Source organism: Hemicordylus capensis, chromosome 1, assembly GCF_027244095.1.
Source record: "Hemicordylus capensis ecotype Gifberg chromosome 1, rHemCap1.1.pri, whole genome shotgun sequence".
In the NCBI taxonomy this organism is placed as follows: domain Eukaryota; kingdom Metazoa; phylum Chordata; class Lepidosauria; order Squamata; family Cordylidae; genus Hemicordylus; species Hemicordylus capensis.
In genome coordinates, this window is record NC_069657.1 from 77,716,747 (window position 1) to 77,736,349 (window position 19,603).

Here is a 19,603-nt window from a genome sequence, read left to right on the forward strand (position 1 = left end):
TTCATTAGCAATTTGTATATACACATGATAAGCCACTTCATTCTGTACTATTTTATCGGTTTCACTCAAGCAAGCTGATACATGATAGTTGCAGCTTTCATATGATACACATGGTTATGTAAGGCCAACCATGAAGGGGGAAAAAATACCTTGAATGGAAAAAATACTTTGGAAAATATGGTCACTATTTCTCCCATTGTGAGGGGTCCATATCCAGTCCCTTTATGGTAGACATCCACCTGAAACTAAGCATGGGACATGTGCTGGAACTGTTGGCTACTTGAAATTGGGCATGCATGACTAAAAATAAAATCTGGAAAAAGGCACCTGATGATATGAAAAATAGGCATGTGAATTCCCCCTCCCTCTCCTTCTCTCCCCCTCCACCCATCTCCCACCCTCTCTTCCCCCGCCCTCTCTCCCCCATATTATAGAGAGTGGCTGACATGATGCACAGCCTACTGTCACCATAAAGCGCTGCGCCAGACTGCTGTGCACTCATAAGGACCCCAATGCTGTTTAGAACCAGCAGTTGCACACGCAGCACTACCGGTCCCCCGCTCATATGCCACAGTGGGGGGAATGGTAGTAGCACTGCTTGCACATCCCTCAGTTTCGAACAATGTCAGGGCTCCTTACGAATCCACAGCAGCCCTGAGACGAAGCATTGTTCCCTCAGGAAAGACATTCCACTTTTAAAAAAACCTTTGTCCAGTCCTGTCCCCTGATAACTCCCAAAGCCAAACCACTTGACCCTTCTTTAGCACAGCTGACTGGATCATGAGAGACTGTAGGCCAAGGAGGTGTCTGATACTTCCATAGAATATCTACCTATGTTATTGCATCACACTGAAAACATATTGGTGGGACTCCTTGTATTTTGCTGGATTTTGCTAATAGGTGCAACAACAAAAAAGTATCTAAAAAGTTATATTTGACAACTCTTCACAATACAAAGGAAGCAACTGTCAGCCTCTCAAGCAGCATGCGATCTGCTAATTAACAGTAATGGCTCCTTGAGAGTCATTTTTAGGTTAGAAATGCTATATTCATATGACTGTCAAAAAACACTTTAAAACACGCACTCCTCAAAATCATATTTGATCCAGGATTTTTCATCTTCTGTTTTCCACGATTTAAGGAAGAAGAAAAAAGTCATTATGAAAGTGTTGTTTTCTTGTTATTTATTTACATCAGCAACTATAAAAGCATGTCTTTTTTAAAAAGCCCTCAAAAGCTGCCTCTACTAAAGGTATCAGTATAAACTTCAGTTCTATTCTCTTTCCCCCCAAATAGAGTGCATTTTTCTAAATGGATAGATTGCATTGAAATAATGTGGGTGCAAAAAGGAAGTTTGGGGGTGAAATGGTCATCACATTCCCTCATGGCTTCTTGAACACCTTTTCAGCTATGTTTGCGGCCTCAGGGATCATGTAGCCCGCATTATGATGTCACAGTGCACTTAGCTAATCAGATTTGGCTGTGTGATGATGTCACTGAGGGCAAAGCCCTTGCATTGTGCTCTTTCTGAATGGCAGAACAGTGCAGCAAGCAGTACAGCAAGACACCCGCCCCCACACACACATACACACACTAGCAAACTTGGGGACATGAACATCTTTGTTAAAATGAACCCATTTCAGCTCAGTTAAAGAATAGTATCATTTGGTATGTCTGAAGAGTCCCTGAGAAAGCTGGGTACTATCGTACTCAGAAAGGAGATGCTTAGTTGCACTATAAGATAAGCTTCAGTACTGAACTGCTCCAACAGTATATAGGTAACAGCTTATGTAGAATATATATGTTTGCAGTATTTAGTGTTATTTATTTAATTCTTGTGATCTTTATATGTTATTTACCTCTATTACTTTTATTTACTTTAAAGGTAAAGTTGTGCCGTAGAGTCGGTGTCGACTCCTGGCTACCACAGAGCCCTGTGGTTGTCTTTGGTAGAATACAGGAGGGGTTTACCATTGCCATCTCCTGCACAATATGAGATGATGCCTTTCAGCATCTTCCTATATTGCTGCTGCCCAATATAGGAGTTTCAGCAAGGATTCGAACCAGCAACCTCTTGCTCCCTAGGAAAGTTACTTCCCCACTGCGCCATTAGGTGGCTTATTTACCTTACCAATTCTTTAATTAATGGCCTTATTTCTTTCATACCCAGTTTTTGATGCATAATTGTTGTTGGTTGTGATATGTTAGTCTTCTTTAATTTACATATTGGCCCAGTTCAGATGTGATGGGAAACCGGAGGTCCCGGTTCCATGTTATGTCTGAACCAGACCATTGTTTAATACTGTAGCATATATTATTCATTTTGTGTACATTTTTAAAAGTTCCTTAATGAAGAGCACATGCTCAAAACATGTTTGGATCACTATTTGATTGTCCCTAATAAATTTATCTCCTGCATCCACTGGATTCTGTTTCTGTATTTGATGAGGAAAGCATTTGCACATATCATTATTAATTTATTATTATTATTATTATTATTATTATTATTAAATATTAATAATTCAATTTCTATACCACCCTTCCAAAAATGGCTCAGGACGGTTTACAAAGAGAGATAACAAACAAATAAGATGGCTCCCTGTCCCCAAAGGGCTCACATTCTAAAAAGAAACATAAGACACACACCAGCAACAGTCACTGGAAGTACTGTGCTGGGGGTTGATAGGGCCAATTACTCTCCCCCTGCTAAATAAAGAGAATCACCACAGTAAAGCATGCCTCTTTGCCCAGTTAGCATGTCAGACCAGCATCACTAACTTGCTTGTTATGGAGCTAACCTGGGTTCAGAAGAACTCATAGCTCATCATGAATCATAAGGAAACCTTAGCCCTACCAATCAAAGGCATATTGTTGTCTTAGACTATGGGTATTCCATCACCTTCATTTTGTCTGGATTCAGTTTTCTTCTGTTCACTCCAATTGTCTGGAGCTACCAACCTGTGGTTCAGATTGGAGACAGCAGCAGCTTCTGGGTGCTCAGTGAAAGAAATGCAGAGTGGGTTGTCATAAGCATAATGATGGCCTCCAGTCCAAAAACTCCAGGTGATCTCACTCGGTTTCATGCAGGTATTAAATAGCTTGGTGATGACCATGAGCCCTGTGAGACTTTGCATATTGTATCTCATGAAGCTGAAGTAGCATCTCCAATGACCATCCTCTGTGTCTTGTGGCAAAAATGAACAAAACCACTGGAGCAGCCTTTTTGGCAGACCCATACAAGAAAATAGTATGATTAAAAAAAAAAAGGCCACTGAAAAGTCAAACAAGATCAAGTGGCATTTTGCTGGTCAATCCATAGGTGAAGATCATCCACAAGGGTTACTAAATTTAGTCAGATTTAAATGAATTGCTAATGTTGTAGAGACTACAGTTGTCCAAACAACCAATAACAGCATGCAATTCAAGATAAACAGGAAAGAAAGTGAGGGGCTTCAAAAATGACATCCAAATCTCTCGGATTATGAAAAATTCAGCAATCTTATTAGTACTTACAATTTATATAGCATTATTACATTAACAAAACACTTTATAGCATTTTTGGTGATTATTGTGTCATAGGAACATTAGAAGCTGCCTTCTAATCAGATCATTGTCAGACCATTTGTCCATCTAGCTCAATATTGTCTACGCAGACTGGCAGCAGCTTCTCCAAGGCTGCTGGCAGGAATCTCTCTTAGCCCTATCTAGAGATGACAGGGAGCCAGAGAACTTAACTTGGAAGCTTCTGCATGCAAGAACACAGGTACTCATCCAAGAGCAGCTCCATCCCCTAAGAGGAATATCTTACAGTGTTCACACATGTAGTCTCCCATTCAAATCCAAACCAGGATGGATTCTACTTAGCAAAGGGGACAATTCAGGTTCACTGCCACAAGATCAACAATGCTGTGAGGCAGAATGTCCTTATTCTTTGTGTGTTTTACAGTTTGCATGCGGAGAAATGAGCTTGAGGGAGAAAGATTTGTCTTTAATGGCCTGGTTCATACAATTATTTGAATTTAGGTTTAATGTGACCTATCAGCATTAGCATGATTGTGTAAACCCATGGCAAGGTGGTTTGTGGCCCAAGATGAATCTGAGATTCTTGCCTAGGCCCATGCCAATGTCCACACAATCATGCTAATGTCGCTAACCCACATTAAACATAGATTCAAATTATTATATGAACACGCCAATGAACGTATGGCAGAGGTGGGGTTTGAAACCAGCACTTACATAAGGTTGGTAGCTGATCTGCACAACCGGCCAACGGCCAGCAACCAGTTCACCTGAAGCCCAGGAACTTGATCTGAAGACTGGAACATTTTAGGTGACCTTGTTTAGTCTCTCCCACCAGACCTACCCAGCAAAAAAGTCTATTTCAACACACAGAGGCTGTGCCAGCACTTATAATTCTTGTAAACTGTACCCAGTGCTATCAGTTGCTGCCTAGATTATCCCCAGAGAGCTCCCAAGAAAGTATCTATGTGTACTGAGTGGCCCGCAGTAGATCAGCTGAACCCTTGCTCTGCAGTCTCAAGGGGGCAGGAAGGCTGGCTTCAGGCACCACATTCATCAAGGCTGCTGGTAATTTTTCATTCTTGGATTGCACTCTGGGTGCTTGCGCTTGTCACCATGAAGATTACATTTAACAAAATAACTTTTGCTGAAGTCGTAAAAAGGTCTGGAAGCAGAAACCAAATTATCACCTGGGTGGAAATTATTCAGTCCAGTGGGAAGCAATGGGATGTTGTTGTTATCAAAAAGGTAGCAATTTAGGATCCAATCGGTCTTCTTTATAATCTGTGGAGTTTTGCCATTGAGCTCAGTAGGAGCTGGATTGCATCTTTGGACAGAAGCCCAGGATGGACTAAATGCTGTACACAAATTCAGAGGCACACGCACACCTCTGACATTGCCGGATCCTGAAACATGCCCTGGCAACTTGTACATAGTGAGGCATGCATTTTGACTCCTTATCCCCTTCTCCCTGTGTGACTCAAGCTACCCCGCTCTTCTTTTTTAAAATGGTGGTGTATGAAATTATCTGCCTCAACCAAACTCTGTATGAATTAATGGGAACATGTTCTCTTGGGAAAACAAGGAACAGAGAAAGGACACCCGTGAAATAAAACGGCCCTCCGTCCCTCGCTCAAGACTGGCAGGAATTGCCCCCGCAGGCAGGCAGGCAGGCAGGCAGGTAGAGCTTTTACTTCTCTTGATCAATATGCATGTATGCCGGATCTTTCTTTCCAGTCCACAAGAGACAGGAGGAAGCCAAGATATCTCGCTCTCTCCTGCTGAATGGTCCGCATGCAGCTGGGGAAAGCATTCAGCTGTTGCCTCTGAAAAGAACGGGGAATGCTGGGCGATGCTGATGTAACAGGCTCTCCGCAATTCTCATTCAGATGTGGTTGGCTGCAAGCTGGCAGCGAGCCTCAGCTACGCCTCCAACCCCGATGAGGTAATCCCAGCTCCCTTTTTTGGCTACTCCAGCAGGATCTGCGCTTTTCCAGCTCTAAGGTCAGCTTCCTCCCCTCCCCGAAATCCACTGGCTAAGGGAAGACATCCCCCGACACCTCCCCCTCCCCCAGGCTCCCTCTCCCCGCTTTTGAATGCACATCCCACTATGGTTTTTTTGGGAGGGGGAGGGAGGAGCAAGCACAGGAAGAAATATACCGCAATGGGTTTCACAGTTTATTCTGGCCTCCAGCTCCGATCTGAACAGGATTGACGGGGTTTCGCCAAGAATTTGCAGTGCTGCCAGAACCCACAGTCCCAACTAACCGCGGGACAGGAGAAAGTCCAGAACAAGCACCCCGCTCCCCGCAAGAAGTCGTAACTGCCATCTCTGCCCTCATTCGTTAGCTCCTGGTTGGTTCAACGTCTCCCTTCGGAGATGCATCACCTCAGGAAAAAATGGAGTGGTACTCTTCAGCTTTTTCCAGGCACCGGGGGATGTTGCTGTTGGGACGAACGGGTTCAGAATTAAGGGGCATTTTTAGCCCCCCAGTGCTGAGACGAGCAAAGACTTTGCACTCAGAATTCCCCGGGTCGCTGCTGCTCTGCCTCGAGCAGCTGGAGAGCAATTTGCCCGCTATTCTCCCCAACAGGGACCACCAAGAGCATAGTTCCGCGGGATGGACGTTCGAGTGGCTTCAGGACCCTGGACAGCTCCCCCGGCCTCCCACTGAATGTTTTGGTGCAGGTCCCATTTCCCCTTAAGGCAGCTCCCCCGTTGGGAATTTATTCTGGAGCCTGAAATGGTTGTCCAAGCCTTTCCTTGCTATTTTAAATAACCCCGAAGAGCCGGCTTATTTGTCACAGATCGGTCGAGGAGTCAAGGTTTGGACAGGTAAACTTCAGTACCTCGATAGCTCCCTCCAAGTGCAAGTCTTTGGGGGAAAGTGAAAGAAGAGAACCAAATAAGCCTCGGCCGCCCTGTTCTTTCTCCTTAGCTGAGTTTAGAGGTTCTCTGTACACGTAGGCGCACTCGCCCTGTATGCGAGTGATGTGGTGCTGATCTTCGCTCGAAGCTGGCTTTCAGAGCACCTCACCCCCCATGCCGCTACATATTTTGAAGCTCACTTTAAATATTTATTTCTGCTTCGCTGTAACACTACTCTGGATTCCTCCACCCGCCCCCAGTTACTCCTTTCTTGCCCCTGCGATGTTTCCCCCCTGTTCCGGGAGATTTAGAGCCAGGGCTGGTCTCTAAGCAAAGAAGCTCGTATTTGGTGTTGGTTGGGATTTGCAATTAGGAGACAGAACGAGGACTCCTATGAAGATGCTGTGCAAATACCGCCACATCCATCAGCTGCAGCATTCACACGAGTGACTGTCCTGTTTCCGGGTGGAAAAGGAGAATCTTCACCAAGAAACTTTGGCATCAAAGAGGGGGGAAAGCCCTCCCCGGATATTCCCAGTGTACCTGACTGTTCATAGGGTTATTGTAGCATGGGGATTGTTTCCCCTGGTAGCTAAGCTTATCTGAAAGAAAAAGGAAAAAGAAAATAAAATAAAAGAGAAAAATCCCATTCCCTCGGGCACTGCTGCATCTGACAGGGATTTAAGGGCTTACATTCAGCCTTCGCTGCAATCCACAATGGCAAATGAACCGGTGATTTTGAATGTTTATGACATGGTGAGTAAAACACAATCTGATGCCTCGTTCAGGGCGGGAGGTGAGGAAGACGATCCCAGGATGTGATTGGACAAGAGATGCTATTATGATGAGCCAAGCACTGGCCGGGCTGGATTTCCACAGCCATTCGTGACTGAGAGATGCTGCCGAGACATACTCTCACTCTCTCTCTCTCTCTCGCCTTCTGCAGCCCATCAGAGCAGGCGAAAGGTAAAAAAGGCAGGATTTCCCGGAGATTATGTGAGAAGCCCCCCCCCTTAATTTACAAAAGCCCATCTAGGGATGGGAAGAGGCAAGGAGAGATGCGACAGCATGGCTTATTCTCAGAGCTGGATAACCTTGACTTTCAAGTAGATTAAATACCCTGCACTAGGGAGGAATGGGGAGAGAGAGCAGAATAGAGCACTTTAATGTGCTATGGCAATTATGCAGCATGATCATATATGGATTTACTCAGGAATAATGTCCAACAGAGTTCAATGGGCTTACTCCCAAGTAAGGGTACAGAGGATTGCAGCTCTAATGCTACTAGCAATTTAGATGCTTTGCACTGGTGCAGCAAAAGAGCAGCCTAACAGAACTTCCCGACTAACTGCATCAGTGCACTAGGGAAGGAGCAACTTTAGATACCCTCCCCTTTCCCAGGAAGCCCTCTGTGCCACCCAGAGATATATCCCTGAGCATTGTACAGCCCTCAGAGGCATATTTTCAGGTGGCACAGAGGGCTCCTCGGGAAGGGGAAGGCATAAAACATTGCCAATTCCCTGCTGCACTAGTGCAGTTAGGAAGTTTTGTTAGACCACTCTCTTGCTGTACCAGTGCATCTTTGCTCTGTATGTCAGCAGTAGCATTATAGCTGCAATCCTATGCATGCTTTCTTGGAAGTAAGCCCATTGAACTGGGCCAGTCAATTCTCTGTCAGCTTAACTTACACAGGGTTACGAGTAGGTTAAATCACAGTTGTGCGGATAAATATAACTTGGTATACTGCTCTGGGCTCCTTGGAGGAAAAGTGGGATATACATGTAAAAATAAAATGAAATATTAAAGGTCTCAGGTATATGGGTATATGGAGCAAGGCCTTAAACGGTAGTTGGGTGTGTTTTATGATGACCATCATCACTAGAGCTACAAACTATTTTAACTAGCAAAGCCTCCACCCCTATGTCATAGGAAAAAATGACACACCCACACCCACAACCAGTCATGCTCATGGGAAACATTTATTTTAGTGGCTACATCAACTTTTTCTGCACCAGCCTCTTTCTTATTTATTTATTTGGGAGTGGGGGGTGAAGGGAGGAGCAAATGTCTGCTACACTGAATAGCAAAAACAGGATAGTCAAATAAATATTTGTGACACTGATTAAGGTACAGGAGAGCTCTGAAGACAACATCCTGTTTCGTTTGTTCCTTGTGCAAACTTTGAGAATTTGTTTACAGAACAACTCTGCATTGTAAGAATTGGCTTGGCTAAAGAGATAGCAGTTCCTCTTTGCTGACCAGATGTTTTCCCTGTCCTTTATGATCAAAGAATCCAAGAGTTATTAGACTCACAACACTATAACTATTTTGTTGTCAAATGAGACCCACCAACCTTTTCATAAGTGTCAGCTCTACCTCTCCCAGAAGTACAAGATACTTTATGAGCAGAGCTAGCAATAACAGAGAATCAACTAATGCATTATGGCAAAATATTTTAGGGGACGTAAGTGGGAACAATGATGAAAACATAAACTGAACCAGCAACTCGTATTTGAATATTAGACAATAGTAGACAATAGTAGAATATTTGAATATTAGACAAATAGTAGACAGTACAAGACAGCAAGTCAAAAGCACACCTTGGTTGTACCACTTCCCCATCAAAAGTGGGGCTCACTGATGGACCAGGCAGCTTAGCTCGCTCTGGGCAGCTTCATAATTAATAAGTGGGGAGACCAAAAGCAGGTGGCATTCCTTCCCCTGTGGGAAAGGAATAGTTCCTCCACTCTAATTTGCCTTCAGGGAAAGATATTGAAGGCATCCCTTTCATTAAAAATTGAAGTGCGACTGTACTGAAACAAGGCCTGCTATCTGGGCATTCAAAAGGGTGTGTGTGTGTGTGTGTGTGTGTGTATGCTTGTTAAAACTGTTCACCTTTTAACAGCTCTGTTAAAACAGCTCCCACAAAGCCACCTGCAAGGCAGTGTTTTGTGTTGCTGTTTTTGAAAACACACACGCACCCATTTTTTGTTTTGTTGACCAACATAAATTTGACAAGATTTCAGTATAATTTTATAGTTAGGTTGTTTTAGGATCACACTTAGGATCTTCCACTTGACTCACCTGGCCCAAATAGCAGGATGTGACATGTATCAACTAATTTGGCCCAATAGCAGCCCGTGCCATCTGCCTCACTAACCTCATTCTTCTATGTTTCCTCTTCTTCACATGTGCAGATTCCCCCTCTCTTGTATTATCTATGTTCCACCAGTGGGAAACTCAACTGCATCCCAAAAGTATGGTTTGATTTTAAGAATGAAGAGCTTGTAAAGAAATAGGTAGCACTCGGAGACTATCTGAAAAGATAAGATATGGCATAATCTTTCATGGGTAACCCAACTTCATCAGATGCTGAGTTGTTAGGGGAGAAACAGGAAAACTTGCAGTTGAAATAAGAGCATGGGAACATTCTAAGATTCTTACAGGGACAGGTGTTAAAATATAACAAGTGCAATCCTTCTAGTGTAGCAAGAAAACAGTCTCTAATCCTTGTCCAGAGAAGAGGTTTCAGTAAAAACCATCAGTTCTCCCCTCGCCCATATTCCAAACTATAAAAGCACCTTACTCAAGAGTATATCATCCCTTGATATTATGAGGCATTCAATAAGTAACTGATACAACAAATGTTCCTAGAATACACTTTTTACTTGGAAGTAACTCACTGAATTAAGTGGAACTGACTCTCTGGTAAGTGTGTGTAGGATTGCAGTAACAATCTTGATTATTCCTGTGAGCAGGCCTTTAAACTGTCTTGTCAATCATGTCCACAGGACTCTCCCTCTCCCAAAGTGAAATAGCATCTCTAAAGCAAATCCCTCAGAAAGGTTTTCAAATTACTGTTGATCAGATTCATTTCACTACCAATTGTTCCTTCATTTTCAGAAAACAAACATTTGGTTCCCTCAGAAAAGTGTTAGATGGGCAGCACTAGATGTGGAAGCCTGGTTAATATGTTTTTTTATCCAGAATGGTATGGTCCAAGTAGCAGGATAAGCTCTCCTTCCAATAATCCCCAAGTCTCAAAACCAAGCTGAAAGGATTTCTTCCAAAAATGAGTGTCATATTTTCAGTGACCAGTTATTTGGTTTTTTACTTTTCCTCTGCAAATGTCAGCAGAAGTGCATTTGGGAGAATGCTGTCTCTGTAGATTTGTGTTTTATGAAGTGGGGTGCCATCCACTAGGGGTGTGCATTCATTTTCACAATGAATAGAAACAGAACCAAAAGGGGCCTCTCAGTCCAGATCCCATTTGTATTTGTTATTGGAGCTCCATTCATTTTGGGGCCTGATGAAAATGCAGAACTCTTTCTGCTATTTGGTTTTAGTTGTTGCCTGTGACAGATATGGCAGGAGCTGCAGTGGGAGTTGCATCTTGGTGGGTGCCATCTTGAATATTTACACTGCCTCAGGATGCAGCTTCATCTTGGGGCACTGTGGGTATTCAAGATGGTGTCTGCTAAGTCGCAGCTCACATTGCAGCTCCTGAAGCCACCAAAAGGAGAGGAAAGCTGGTCTTGTGGTAGCAAGCATGACTTGACCCCCTAGCTAAGCAGGGTCCACCCTGGCTGCATATGAAAGAAGTGTGAGCACTGTAAGATATTCCCCTTAAGGGATGGAGCCGCTCTGGAAAGAGCAGAAGGTTTCAAGTTCCCTCTCTGGCTTCTGCAAGATAGGGTTGAGAGAGGTTCCTGCCTGCAACCTTGGAGAAGCTGATGCCAGTCTGTGTAGACAATACTGAGCTAGATAGACCAATGGTCTGACTCAGTATACGAAAGCTTCCTATGTTCCTATGTAACACAGGTGACAAAGACCAAGTATAAGTAAATTTTCTTTATTTTATGCAAAAGTTAATGGGGGTTCTAGAGCAAATGAGATGCTGCAGAATAATTACTTATCCTCTATAAGTAATTGGAGAAGCCAAGTTTAGCTGAGAAACAAGAGTTTGGGGTTTGTTACTTGCTGAATATGAGCTAAGAAAACAACAAACAGACTAACAGTCTTTTATGCAGAGGGAGGGAGAACCTCTCAGTTAGGGGTATAGCAATAGCAATAGCAATAGCACTTACATTTATATACCGCTTTATAGCCGGAGCTCTCTAAGCGGTTTACAATGATTTAGCATATTGCCCCCAACATTCTGGGTACTCATTTTACCGACCTCGGAAGGATGGAAGGCTGAGTCAACCTTGAGCCCCTGGTCAGGATCGAACTTGTAACCTTCTGGTTACAGGGCGGCAGTTTTACCACTGCGCCACCAGGGGCTCTTTGTATGAACCAGGGGCGTATGCATGAACCAGGGGCGTAACAAGGCTGGAGTGGGCCCAGAGACAAAATTTTAAAATGGCCCCTCGCTGATACACACACACTTCACAATATATAGTCATGTGACTTGCCTCTGGGGGGCCCCTCGAGGCGTGGGGGCCCCCAGGCAGCCGCCTCCCCTTGCCTAATGGTAGTTACGCCCCTGGCATGAACTGTTTGGTGCCAAACTGGTTTGTCTCAATCTGGGCCAGTTCGGCAGCTCAACTGCGAATCGAACTGGGGGAGGTCTGGTTCGTGATTGAACTGAACCAAGCCTGGTTCAGGTGGACCAGATTGGTGTTGATTAGGTGGGGGGGGCAGCAAGATGGGTAGTTATAGTGCCTCTTACCTGGCTGGCGCGGCTGTTTGCACCACTGCTTGCCACCCCCCTCCAGTGCAGCCCACAGCTAAGCGAGTGCCACCATGCCTCATAAGAACATAACAAGATAAGAACAGCCCTGCTGGATCAGGCCCAAGGCCCTAGTCCAGCATCCTGTTTCACACAGTGGCCCACCAGATGCTGCTGGAAGCCTACAGGAAGGAGCTGAGGGCATGCCCTCTCTCCTGCTGTTACTCCCCTGCAACTGGTTCTCAGAGGCATCCTGCCTTTGAGGCTGGAGGTGGCCTATAGGCCACCAACTAGTAGCCAATGATAGACCATAAAGTTATCCAAACCCCTCTTAAAGCCATCCAGGTTGTTGGCTGTCACCACATCTTGTGGCAGAGAAATTCCACAAACTGATTATGCATTGTGTGAAAAAGTATTTACGTTTGTTAGTCCTAAATTTCCTGGCAATCCATTTCATGGGATGACCCTTGGTTCTGGTGTTATGCAAGAGGGAGAAGAATTTCTCTCTATCCACTTTCTCCACACCATGCATGATTTTATAGACCTCTATCATGTCTCCCCACTGTCATATTTTTTCTAAGCTAAAAAGCATCAAGTACTGTAGCCTTGCCTCATAAGGAAAGTGCGCTAGGCCCCTGATCATCTTGGTTGCCCTCTTCTGTACCTTCTCCAGGTCTACAATGTCCTTTTTTAGATGTGGTGACCAGAATTGTACGCAGTACTCCAGGTGTGGCTGCAACATAGTTTTGTATAAGGGCATTATAATATTAGCCGTTTTGTTTTCAGTCCCCTTCCTAATGATCCCTAGCATGGAATTGGCCTTTTTCACAGCTGCCGCACATTGAGTTGACACTTTCAACTGTGTACCACTGGCAGCTTTGTAAAGGAGGCATTGTGGCACTCGCTTAACTATGGGCTGTGCTGGGTGGGGGTGGGGGTGGGGGCAAGCAGCTGCCCTGGCAGTCATTCCGGCCAGGTAAAGGTAAAGTGTGCCGTCGAGTCGGTGTCGATTCCTGGCAACCACAGAGCTCTGTGGTTGTCTTTGGTAGAATATAGGAGGGGTTTACCATTGCCATCTCCCGCGCAGTATCAGATGATGCCTTTCACACTTTAACTACCTCTCTTGCTGCCCTATACAGCCTCCCACGACCCCCACCCCTTTGCTTGTAAAGGGGAATCCTCACTGGATTCCCCTTTAGAAGTATAGCTGTGCTTGAACTGCTGAACCAGTTCAGTCAAACAAAGCAGACCGGCCGATACCACTTCGGCAACACACAGTTTGGTTTGCATTTGAACCGAACTGCGCATTTTGGTTTGTGCACTTCCCTACTCAGTTTGAATTCAAGACAAGTGAGGAGCAGACAAATTGTGACTCCACCCACAAGTCAGTATATAGATACATTCAAATAAAGAAGTATGCCTTGTATAAAGGACTGAGACAATGTCTGTAGCAAATCCCAACATTCCCCTTTTCATGGTTTTGTTCTTTAAATGAATCCCAGTATCGCTTGCAAATTCTGTAATTGTTCTCTGCCTAGAGTCTTTGTAAGAATGTCTGCCACCATTTCCAATGAGGCACAGTACTTTAGCTGAATCAAATTTGTTGGTGAGTTCACTCTACTGCACAATATCCCAGCCACTGCTGCAATGTCTGGTCATAAAACAGCAAGTTTCCAATTCCCATTCTGTATTTGTTATTTTCTAATAGTTCACTGTGTTCTTTTTCTTTCAGACAACCCACTTCCATTGGGATGTTTGCTTCTATTAAGTCCACAATCTTTTGTTTTTTATTTAGGGTATAACTCCGATCTTGTCTTTTTACTCAAATTCCTAGGTAATATGAGAATTCACTCAGATCTTAATTTCCAATTGTTTACTTAAGCATTCCACTAACTCATCATGATCTATCTTATCTTGATGGCACACTATCTAGTTTGTATTCGGACTGAACTGCCGGTCTGTGAACTGGTTTTGGTCGAACTGGTCCATTCTGTTGGCCCAGCTCAATGGTCCAAGGGGCTATATTTTAAAGGGGAATATGGCAAGGATTCCCCTTTACAAGCAAAGGGGAATCCTGCCTTGAAAAGGCTTCTAAGGGCAGCCACTGATGTAGAGGCTGGAACAATGCTGCTGGTGGGGGTGGGGGAGTACCGGGTTTCAAGGAGCAGCCACCACTGCCTTCGATAAGCACCTACCTTTATAGGTGCCCTCTCACTGCCCCACCTGGCCGCTCTTAGAAGTCTTTTCAAGGCAGGATTCCCTTTTCAAGCTTTTGGTTTGAGCACCTTGAATTGGTCTGCCACAGACCAGACTTGGTTAGATTGCAGAGCAGCCCACCTCTCCTGGAGGCTGGTTCGGTTCATGATGAAACCAGCCCAGTTTGTTGCAGATCTGTTCAATGTTGAATGGTTCATGCACACTCCTACTGACCAGTGCTTCTTTTTTTGGCTCCTCAAAGCCGGTGGTTGTTACACACACTCATTTATATTTATACCTCCTGCTTAATGTCACCATATAGAAATGCTGTCTTAACATCCAAGTGATGTACTTCCAATCTCCTTGATGCAGCAGTCTAATGGATGCATATTTGACCACAGGTGCAAATGTTTCTTCATAATCTTGTCCATATTTTTGTGCATAACCTTTGGCAACCAATCTAGATTTATGTCACTGGATATCCCCTTCTGCAGCATGTTTGGTTGTAAAAACTCATTTTCATCCTATGGCTTTTCTACCCTCTGGTAGCTCTACAAGAGTCCATGTTTTTAAAGTGATACAACGTCTTCTTTTGCTGCCTGCAGCCATTTATCTGTCTCTGAATCTGTAGGTTCTGGCATTTTCTTTTTTCTGGCTGCCAGTGACAATGTTTTAGGTGGAATCCCTTTATTGATTCTGCTTGAGCATCTCACTTCTTGTTCCATCTCAATCTCCCCCTTTTGATTGGATTCCTCTTGTTCTGTCTCAATCTCCCCTTCTCGATTGGACCTCTCAATTGTATCAAAGTCTATGATTACTTCATTTTGCTGCTGTGGTTGCTGCTTAAACTCTTCACTTATTGGAAAATCCAGGTCACAGTTAGACATCCCATTGGCATTTGACTATTGCCTCATCAAAATATGCAACACTGTGCAGTTTAACTGTCTCTGTGATAGGATCAATTATTTTGTAGCTTTTGCTATTGATATTCATTTTGCTATTCATTTGAATATTCCTTCTTCTGCAACCTAATTTTCTTCTTAGTTCTTTAGGAATGTATGCATATGCTTTGCATCCAAATACTCCAATATGCTTTATGTGCACACTCACTTGCAACATTAGCTTGCTTTCTTTTGCAATCTTTTTCATACATTTGATCATTTTTCAATATGCCTTTCATCAGAGGTTCTCTTCCTTTGAAAATAAAGCAATGGTCTCTTCTGAAAAGGACTCTACATCAGTGTTTCTCAACCACCGGTCCGTGGACCACTGCCGGTCCCCGAAGGGTTGAGTGCCGGTCCCTGACTGGGAGTCAAACCCCCCCCCCCCAACTGAAATCAAGGCACTCACTTACTCAATTTTGCACATGGCACGGAAGAGGACGAGTATCACGGAGGCATGGGACCCTTCTTGTGCCTTGCCTCCACGTGCTGCTGAGATCTTCCTACAGCTATCTTATTCCCTATCTTTACAGCTTCAAACTGTATGCGATGCGGGGGCATGGAGGAAAAAGTATGGCAGTGGGCGCCACTTGAAGGGCTGCTGGTTCTTGCATGCTCATTGTTTGCAGCCAAAGGTTGGTTGATTGAAACCCAGCTGCCTGTTGTGATCGAGGCGCCTTGAGAGGGAACGCTGTTTCCCTCTTGCATCAGTGGGGCTTGCTTGTATGTTGTTTTCATTGGCCCCATGTAGCTTTTGAATTTTTCTAATGGCCCAACATCCCCTCTCCACTGAGTAATCACAAGCACCTCCACTCCAGACATACTGGAGACAAATTTGTTCACCCAGGCTTTTAGATTCAGGGGTTCTCAGCCTTGGGTACCCAGACGTTGGTGGACTTCTACTCCCATAATCCCCAGCCATAATGGCCAAATGCCATTGTTGCTGGGGGTTATGGGAGTTTAACTGAGGGACCCAAGGTTAAGAACCCCTAATATTCCATGTTTGCAAAAGATTCCAAATTTAATTATTTTAATGCTTATATTATTTTCATTCTAAACTGCCCAGAGATGCAAGTTTTGGGCAGTATAGAAGTCTGATAGATAGACAGATAGATAGATAGACAGACTTGAAACCCCTTTACTAACTGCTGGTCCGGGAAACTGCACATGAAGAATGTAGCGGTCCTTGAAACTCTGCACGAAGAATTTAGCGGTCCTTGACTCCAAAAAGTTTGAGAAACACTGCTCTACATCCATGCCTTGTAGCTGTTTTTACACTCATTAAACTGTTTTGCAAACTGGGAACATAGTATGCCCCTGGAATACACACTTCATTTCCTCTATTTGCACCAAGATTATACTTCAGATAAACTGAAGGACATAAACTTAGGGCATGCATTCCTTAAATATAAGGTGCTTCCACATATAAAACATTGCCTACCATCAGCAACTTTGTAGGCTTGATTTTTAACAGATTCCTCTCTTTGTCTTCTTTGATTAAATTCTTGCAAACACCTGCACAAACCTCAAAGTCACATTTTATTTGATTTGCATAAAATTGACAATATTCTCATTCTTTAGGTAAGGTATTAAGCAAAAGTTCAATATTTGCTGGTTCAGGCATATTTATATTTAACTCAATTTATTTCCAACTTTTTCAATATCCCCCAAAATAAGTATATGTACTCTTCCAAACTCTCCCTCTTAGAATCTTTTATTACACAACTGCAGCATAAGAGAGACTTGACTATTCATGATTCTTTGTTGAAAGACCTCCTTCAGTCTTCCCCACATCTCTCATGCTGTATTTGTCTTCTATATAATAGATTAACTGATCACTTACAGTCAGAGATGTGTGTCCCATAGCTTGCTCATTTGCAGAATCCCATTTTAACTGTTTTTCATTCTCTGTTGCTTTTTGTTCCTCCAGAGCATAAGATAGTTCAAGTGTATCCAGCAACATCTTTACTCTGAAGGACCATCTTATGTAGTTTGTTTCATTGAGCAGTCCAGTGGGATACCTCCCCACAGATGCAAAATTAGTCATCTTGTCCCGCTTTCTTGCCTACATACTCTGTTATCTCACAAATTATTGCTTAACAACTGGGTCCATAACCCAATTTTAGGTAGTTTACAAAAGTTAATACAGTAAAACTCCATAAAAACAACATTTAAAACCTTAAAATCAGTTAAACAAAAACCATAACACACCCCAAAAACCCACCATAAAGATACAAGTATTTACCATGTTGCAGAGTAATTACTTACCCTCTATAAGCAATTGAATAGGAAACCAATTTTAACTGAGAAACAAGAGTTTGATATGTATTACTAACTAGACTAACATTCTCTTATGCAAAGAGGGAGAACCTTTCAGTTTGAATTCAAGACAAGTGGGGAGTAGACAAATTGTGACTCCACCCTAAAGCCAGTACATAGATACTTTCAAATAGATAAACATGCCCTGTACAAAGAACTGAGACAATATCTGTAGCAAATCCCAACATGGGTTCCCTCTGAATGGAACCGAAAATGAACTGTTCAGCCAGGGCCTGAATTGTCCTGAAATGAATATGCAAAAAATGCAAGTCCTGACTCCTGAAAATGAATGTCCTGCATACCAATGCTTTCTACTGGGAAATGGTCAGTTACACCCAGATGCACAGAAAGCCTTATAATAATTCTGCTGGTTATTTTCTGTGTTCCTACTACCTCCTACATTTTATATGTAGGATTCTACCAGATACTATCTTTTGTCAATTATCTGCCTACAGCGCTGTGTTGATTCATATGGCCAAGAGAATGGCTTAAAGGTTTACTGTGTGATGCCTTATAAAAGAATCCTGGCTCTGTGCCAGTATTATAATTATGAGTGTGTGGCATGCTATGAACATGATAGCAGCCATGGTCTAACCTACCCAGTTCAGAAAAGGTGAATGAAAAAAAGCTTTTGCAAGAATGTAGATAACACTCCAATTAGCATCCTTCTGTAGCTCATAAGATTTCCCTTTCTAAAAGTTAGTACACATCTTTGCCAAGTATAAATGCTACCTTCTGGCTAGAATAGTCACAGCTGTGGCCAAATCAATTGCCCAACAAATTCAGAATGTTTTCTGTGATGCACGAAGTACTTGCTGTTTCTTCTGCCAAATACAAATTATGAAAACCTTGGGTATGATCCAGCCAAACTAAAGCACTTTGAACTCCCACTGATTTCAGTGTGAGAGTTCAGTCTCTCCCATTATAATCAATGCAATTTCAAGATTTTTTAAATAAAAAATTATTTTTATTTTACATTTTTTTAACATCCCGCTCTTCCTCCAAAGAGCCCAGAGCGGTGCACTACATACATAGGTTTCTCCTCACAACAAACTTGTGAAGTAGGTTAGGCTGAGACAGAAGTGACTGGCCCAGAGTCACCCAGAAAGATGCATAACGGTGGCTAGATTGGGCCCTCAGCGAGATCACTGATTTTGAAGAGTGTGAAACAAACAAGCCTCACTTAACAGAAAGTAAGATCCGATTCCTTTAGGAGTATTTCTTTAAGTCAAATATACACACAAATAATACTTTCAAATACAGTAAAGTTTAATTATAAGATCCCATTCCTAAACACAGTGGCCGATATCCAGACTAATGTTACATGCACTGGAAAACATTCCCCATGTGCAGTGGGTGTGATTTTTGCCAGTCTTGCCTTCTCTGTACTGTGTACTGTGCTGCCTGAAACTATGTCCCTGAAGGTTACAGATCCCCCAGAACATATTTTCTGGAGGCACAGGCAGGGCCAGATTAAGCTAGTGCGGGGCCTGTAGCATATGTTATAAAGGGGCCCTAAAATTTTTAAAATGCACATAAATATTAAAACATAAGTTATTTACTTGCATAGTAAAGTAATTCAATTTTTTCATTTGCTATATTTTGGAGTATGGGAAACCAAGCCACAAACTTACACTTACTACCACAACAGTGAAGATTTATATACTGTTTTCCAATCAAAATTTTCAAAGTGGTTTACACAGACAAATAAAGAGTGGATAGATTATTCTCTGTCTCCAAAGGGCTCACACTCTAAAAAGCAAAGTGTGGTAGGCACCAGCAACAGCCACTGGACAGATGCTGTGCTGGGCATTCTCTTAAAAGGCACATTTAGCAGAAAAGGGATATTTTATCTAACATGGACCAAATAAAACAGGTAAAATTTTAACTTTAATTCCCAGAGTTTTTGATCTAGGAATGAAAACAAACATGCCAAGGAAAAGTGAAGGGCAAGATTGGAAAAAGGCACAGACCATATAGTCTGTTAGTTCTGCTATCATTTAAATCTACAGTCTAGCATTTAGAAATAGTACAGCTGGAAACCTATGCACCTGAACCCTGGAAGTGCCACAAACCATACAGGACTCA

At 43.1% G+C, this 19,603-nt stretch overlaps 1 protein-coding gene across 1 annotated transcript in view; it reads left to right on the forward strand.

Annotated features, from left to right (window-relative positions):
- Positions 1 to 5,437: 5,437 nt before the first annotated feature.
- The window catches only part of LOC128340020 (deubiquitinase DESI2-like), a 92,906-nt gene continuing 78,740 nt past the window's right edge, over positions 5,438 to 19,603 (forward strand). The window contains exon 1 of the mRNA XM_053284624.1: positions 5,438 to 7,144. Coding sequence (XP_053140599.1) covers positions 7,106 to 7,144 — 39 coding nt within the window. The 5' untranslated portion in view covers positions 5,438 to 7,105. The remainder of the gene's footprint in view (positions 7,145 to 19,603) is intronic.